The 6,348-nt window shown below is 31.5% G+C and overlaps 1 protein-coding gene across 1 annotated transcript; it reads left to right on the top strand.

Annotated features, from left to right (window-relative positions):
• The first annotated feature begins 1,156 nt into the window (after nucleotides 1–1,156).
• Nucleotides 1,157–3,818, top strand: LOC120089776 (cyclic dof factor 3-like). Its single transcript, XM_039047170.1, has 2 exons — nucleotides 1,157–1,456; nucleotides 2,244–3,818. The coding sequence occupies exons 1-2, from the start codon at nucleotides 1,331–1,333 to the stop codon at nucleotides 3,642–3,644; spliced, it is 1,527 nt and encodes a 508-aa protein (XP_038903098.1). The 5' UTR covers nucleotides 1,157–1,330; the 3' UTR covers nucleotides 3,645–3,818.
• The last annotated feature ends 2,530 nt before the right edge of the window (nucleotides 3,819–6,348 follow it).

The following is a 6,348-nucleotide window of genomic DNA, read 5'->3' as shown; positions in this document are numbered from 1 at the left end:
AAATTGATAGTTTAAACTTATGTCAATTGAGTTATATTCATGTTGACATCTATCATTTTACCATTAATACTTATTACAATGGTAAGTTCATCAAAATCACATTAATCATATTAGTAATATATACTTTCATTTTTTTTCTTTTTAATAAATTGTCACGGAGAATAATATTTAAATATGTGATTCGGGAAAGAATATGTATAATGTGTAATAAGATTTATAGTTAATTACCTAGATTAACTTTAAGTCAACATTAAACCTCAAATAATAAATAAATAAATAAATAAAATTATTCTAAACAAAAATACAAGTGAACAAGAAGGATTTAATATAAATTACAACTAATAAAGATTTAGTTGTTTGTTTGAGGTTTTTGTTTTGGCAAATTGCAAAAACCTTTCTTAAAGTATGATGGTAATTGCAATTATATCTTCAAACTTTCAATTGCAAAAAATGAGCGCTCAAACTTATACAAATATTAAAATTGGGCTCTTAAACTTCCATAATTATAGAATTGTAATAATTGTATAAGTTTGAGGTTCAAATTTTTATCATTTGAGGGTTTATTTTCTACCATTAATATAAGTTTAAAGGTCAAATTTTAATACTTATATAAGCTTGAGAGTTCTATTTCTATACTTAAAAGTTTGAGGGTATAATTGCAACAACCACTATATTTTAAGAGTGATTTTTGCTATTTGTCTTTTTTTTTTTTTCTATGAAACATTTGAGGAATTATTGTTGGTGTAGATAAATTAGGTTACTTAATTAATAGACAAAAAATGGTGTCCCATTGATCAATCTTCCTTTTTATAAATGGTGTAAAAAGAAAGTGAAAAAGGAGAAAAAAAAAAAAGAGAAAAAGAAAAAGTAAAAAGTAAAAGAAAAAGAAAAAGAAAGACATTTTCAAAAGTGAAAAAAGCAAAGAGAAAAAAAAAAAGAGAGAGAGATAGGAAAAAAAAAGTGTGTTTTATTTAGGAAAAATGTAAAGAAGGAAGGAAGTAAATGGGTACTTTGATGCCTCATGTTCTTTGTGCTTTTAGGCTTTTAGCTCCAACTTTTAAAGTTCTTTTTTTTTTTTTTTTCATCTTTTTTTTCCCTTTCTAAATAAATAAAAAAAAAGGAAAAAAAAAGAAAAAGGAAAAAAGGATGTCTGTTTTGTGTCTCTTTATTTTGATGGTATTGAAAAGGTTTCAGGTTCTTCTTTTTCTTTTTCTTCTTCTTCCTCCTCTCATAAGCTCTATATTTGAATGGGTCTTCCATTGATTTTCATCTCCAAAACTTCCCACTCTCAGAATCCAAGAACTTTCCATTAACAAACCCATCATTCAAAATGACGAGTTCTACTACAGAGGATGTCATCTCCGCCCCACATTTCAAGGATCTTGCCATTAAACTCTTCGGCCGGACCATCCCTTTGCCGGAATCCCAGATTTCGGCCGTCCCTCTTCAAAATCCGGTACCTATTTCATTTCCCATTTCCTTGATTCGCTCTCCATTTTCATGGGCTCTTGCTTTCTGTTTCTGGGTTTAATCTGAAAAATCCCTTTACTGTGTTGTTTTGTGGGACATCAGAAAATTATTGAAATGCCCATTTCACTGTCTTATTCATATTCTTCTTCTTCTTCCATTGAGTTGTCTCTGTCCCCCTTTTCTACTCTTATTTCAACTGTTCTTTTCATTGTGTGTTTGTGTTTTTTGGGTTCTATAAGCATTTGGATTGGGGCCCTTATTGGGGCTTAACTTCAATTCATGTAATGTTTTAGTGGCCTTGGTTGACTTTACTGTTCCCTTCCCAACTTTGTGTTTTTGGAAGAAGTTCATTAGGAGAACTGTTTTTAGCCAAATTAGAATGTGGAATTCAGATGGGTTTTTGGTTTAGTTTGTATTAGATCCATTGATGGTTAAGTGAAGCTCTCTCGTGAACAATTTGAAGCTGCTGAAAACGTTTGATGAAGATTGATTCCTTAATGAAAAAGTTCTGTTCATTTATCTCCTGTTTCCTTGTATCTTTTCCTCCATGTTGCATATTGTACTCTCTTTCTTACTTGAATGAATTTAATTTTTCCTTATTTGGAAAGGGTTTGTGAAGTCTTGTTTTGTAAAGTCCCACCTTCTTGTAGCCTGTAGGATTTTGATGGATATCTTGGCTTCTTGTTTGATGTACAACGAATGTGTTGCCCGTGTACTTCTCTACGTGTTTTTGACTGTTGTTAGAGTGTCAATTTATTGATTATTGTTTTCAGGATGCTTGCAACAATTTGAAAAAAGCTGAGCAGTCTGTCTCGAGTGCAGAAGACTCTTGCCCGTCGGATAGGTCTTCGGTCTTGGTAGGGGATAATGAAGAACACCAAGCTTCAAACATGGCATCGAACAAGGAAGAATTGGAACTGCATTTGAAAGAGGAGCAGGCGGAAGGTAATGGCACGGATCAAGAAAGAGTTTTCAAGAAGCCAGACAAAATCATTCCTTGTCCTAGATGTAATAGTTTGGAAACAAAGTTCTGTTACTTCAACAACTACAATGTCAATCAACCTAGACATTTCTGCAAGAACTGCCAAAGATATTGGACTGCTGGTGGGACGATGAGAAACGTTCCTATTGGTGCAGGACGGCGAAGGAACAAGCAGTTGGCATCTCAATACCGACAGATAATAGTATCCTCTGAGGGAGTTGCGACAACTCGGTTGGAAACTTCAGATACAACGAATCACCATCAACTACTCTCAGGCGTCGAGTCTCCTCCATCTTTGAGGCCTTCCACTGGAAATAGTACTGTCCTAAAGTTCGGACCCGAAGCACCACTTTGCGAATCAATGGAGACCGTGCTCAGTCTTGGAGACCAGAAAAGATCCATTGAGATTGGCTCTGCATATTGTGGAGACAGTCCTGAAGAACCATCCTCATGCGGATCTTCCATGACAACTACTAGTATTCGTGGAAACGAATTGCCTAAAACCATTGTCGAGAGGCCAGAAGCAGTCAGATTGTCTAACTCTAGTAGTGATATCACTGCATCGAATACAGTTCATTGTTACCCCGTTCCACAATTGGTTTTTCCTTTGAATCAAGGCGGCAACGGGCTAATTTCATCAGCAATGGCACAGAGTTCAGATAGCATAGCTGTACCAACTACTATCAATCACCCCAATCCACCAGTTCAATGGCTCCCTGCAACAATGCTGGCAGTTCCAGGCTTTTGCACTCCAAGCCTTCCATTACAATTCGTGCCAGCTTCATGTTGGGGTTGTACGCCCGTATGGACCGCTACCGGTGCTGGGAATATAACCGTCGTTCCTTCTGATGTCTGTGCATCTCAAACATCCCCAACCACCATTGGTAGCTGCCCCACAACCTCGTCGCCTACACTCGGAAAGCATTTGAGAGATGCAAACAGCTTAACAGAGGACGAGAAGTCAGAGAAATGCATTGTCGTTCCAAAGACATTACGAGTTGATAACCCGAGCGAGGCTTCGAGAAGTCCTATATGGACCACATTTGGAATTCATCCATATCCAAAGGAAACCATTTCCAAAGGTAGTGTTTTTGAAACTTCAGAAACTACTAATGCAGATAGCAAAGGCCATTTTAGGGATGCTTCTCATATCTTGGAAGCAAAAACAGGAAGCTTTTACTCTCTTTTATAGATTTTCCATCAGAGCACATAAAATGTATTTTTTTTTTTTTTTTTTTACTGATTGTCTTAAAAGCTGTTTATAAATCTCTGAAAGCTTTGCAGAAATTTGGTACATATGCTTATTATATGTCTTTTTGTTCCACAATTTAGTATCAATCTTTTCCATTCTTCCATGCCTCTGCTGCCATTAACTGAGAACAGTAACTTTTCTTTGATATTTTGTAATGAAGGTTCCTATTTTCAACTAGGTTTAGAGAACTTTTATGTTTATTCTATTTGTTTATGAAATTTTATAAAATGTTTTTCATTTTAGTCTTTCGAGCTTTCAAAAGATACTTTTTTTTTTCCTCATTGCCACTATTTTATTCTTCTCTTTTTGTCAATTTTTGCCCCCATCAAATCCCAATAACAATCCGGTGTTTGAGAATGATTTTAAAATAGTTAAAATCACCCCCTCATATAAAAACCGCTTTGAAACATGTGTTTATTAAATATCTGATTTTATATTTTTAAATATTATTTTTATACTATCAAAACTGATTTTGAATTACTGAAAGCATATCCTAGAGTTATTTTGAATTTAATTGAGGTGATTTTTAACTATTTTAATTTTAATATATTATTTATGAGAAAATATTGGTTGAACTGTTTTTTTTTTTTTTTTTTTTTTTTAATAAATCTAAAATTAAAATAGACATTTTAAAATAGAAGGATCAAAATAGAATAAAATTTAGAAGCTAGAAATGATAATGAAAGTCAAAACCTTGTTTTTAAAAATATTTGGTTTAATCCCTCAACTTTCATCACTTTTCATTTGAACCCTTCATATTAATTAATATCATAATGCTATTTTTAAAATTTGAACAACAGAGTTAATATCATGGTTTATTAAATACAAGGAAGAAACTAAGAGGAAAAAAGAAAATACATTGAAAAGTTAAGATAATATGTAAACTTCAAGAAGGAAAATAGAATATTTAAATTAATAAAAGAATGAAAATGATATAAATACATAGAAAAGTTAAGATAATATACTATCCGTGAGAAAGGGACATTACATTGAAATGAAAAGGACATTATTTTATTTTTTATTTTTTTATTTTTGGTAATGAAGTTGAATTAAAACCAAAGAAGGGTGTCCCCTTTGGAATAGCATCATTAAATTTTTATAAGAGTTGCCAACCAAGCAAAGGATTGGAAGATCTTATCACTCATTTAATTTTCAAGTAGGCTTTGTAAGTGGGGGTGTTGGGAAGATAGCACAAGAATCAAGGCATTAAAAAAATTGAATGAACACCAAACAAATAATAGTAAAACTAAAAAAATCACCTTTCAAGTTTAATAATTGGATTTAAACTTCAAAAAGTTGTATACTTCTTTTAGAATTTAGAATTACCTTAGAATAATCTAAAATAATTGTGTGTTTTGTCCTCTTGTCAAATTAGATGAATCTATTAAAAGATAATCGTTCAAAACATAGAATACACACCTCAATCATTATCCAGTAAATTGAACCATCAACTACGATATATTACGATCGATTAATATGTTGAAAACACTGCACATCGAACAACGAAGCTAACCAAAAGACAACTTTTGTGACAAAATTAACAACAGTGAGGTTTTCATTCTTTCGATTTAGAAATCAGATAACATTTAAATAATAAGATCCAATGAAACGAGAGAGAAGGAGATGATTCAAACATAATAATTAATCTCAATCCTTTTGCAATCTCCCTGAGCTCCAATGAGAAAGTAAGTCGTAAAATCGAGAGAAGTTTTTTTTTTCCTCCTTTAATCTATGTGAACGTATTTGTGGTTAAATAGTAACATTTATACATTTTGTTTCTTTGTTATTGTTTTTATTTTATCATATTGAATGCTAGGTTTAAGTACTTTTATAGATGACTTAAAATATTTCTATGGTTTGGTTTGTAAGTCGAATTTTATGAAATTTATTAATCAATTAAGTTTAATTTTGAAGAAGTCTTAATTTTACTACTCATTTAAACTTATGAATCAACTCGATAGTATTTAAATTCTATAATCAAAATTGACTTATTGAACTAAGTATATCGATAAAAATACACACATATATATTTTTTTCCAAACATGATATTTCATATTAATATATCAAGAAACACCATAAAACTTTACAATAATATTAAGTGTGATAAAGTAGGGTAGGGAGGAAAGCAAGTTCACCTTTTATTTTTCTCTTTATTTTTAGAAAAAAATAGAGGAAAAAAAATAAAAATAACAAAAGTCTTTTTTTTTTTTCCCCCCTCCTTGAACCAATAGAAAAAGGTAAACAAAAAGCAAAATGAAAGCTTGTTACCCTTCCCAAAAATTTCCATGATGAGAAGTGACTCAAAATCTCCTCTAAATTAGTGGGCCAAAAAGTAATTGCAATATCTTTAACAAGCTTAGAAAAAGTTAAACCCAAAAAAGAAGGTCAAAAGTTTTGCTTTTTCTTTTTAATTTTGCTTTGTAAAAGTGAGTTGAAGGATTCTTAGATAACAATTCTTCAATGGGTTTAAAAATGTAATCATGTTGATGACCTTAACTTAGCAACCACTTTGTTTTGTTATTTTACACACAAAAATATTAATTCAATCAATTAATCACTTCATATCCTAAACTTTATATCCCTTGATCTGTTTTCACTTTTTCTTTTTTCAAAAGTTGACAATTTAGTAAAACTTTGAATTATA

The sequence above is a fragment of the Benincasa hispida genome, chromosome 11 (assembly GCF_009727055.1).
Source record: "Benincasa hispida cultivar B227 chromosome 11, ASM972705v1, whole genome shotgun sequence".
NCBI classification, from domain to species: Eukaryota; Viridiplantae; Streptophyta; class Magnoliopsida; order Cucurbitales; family Cucurbitaceae; genus Benincasa; species Benincasa hispida.
Note: the sequence above shows the minus strand (reverse complement) of the source record. Positions and strands in the feature narration are given on the sequence as shown.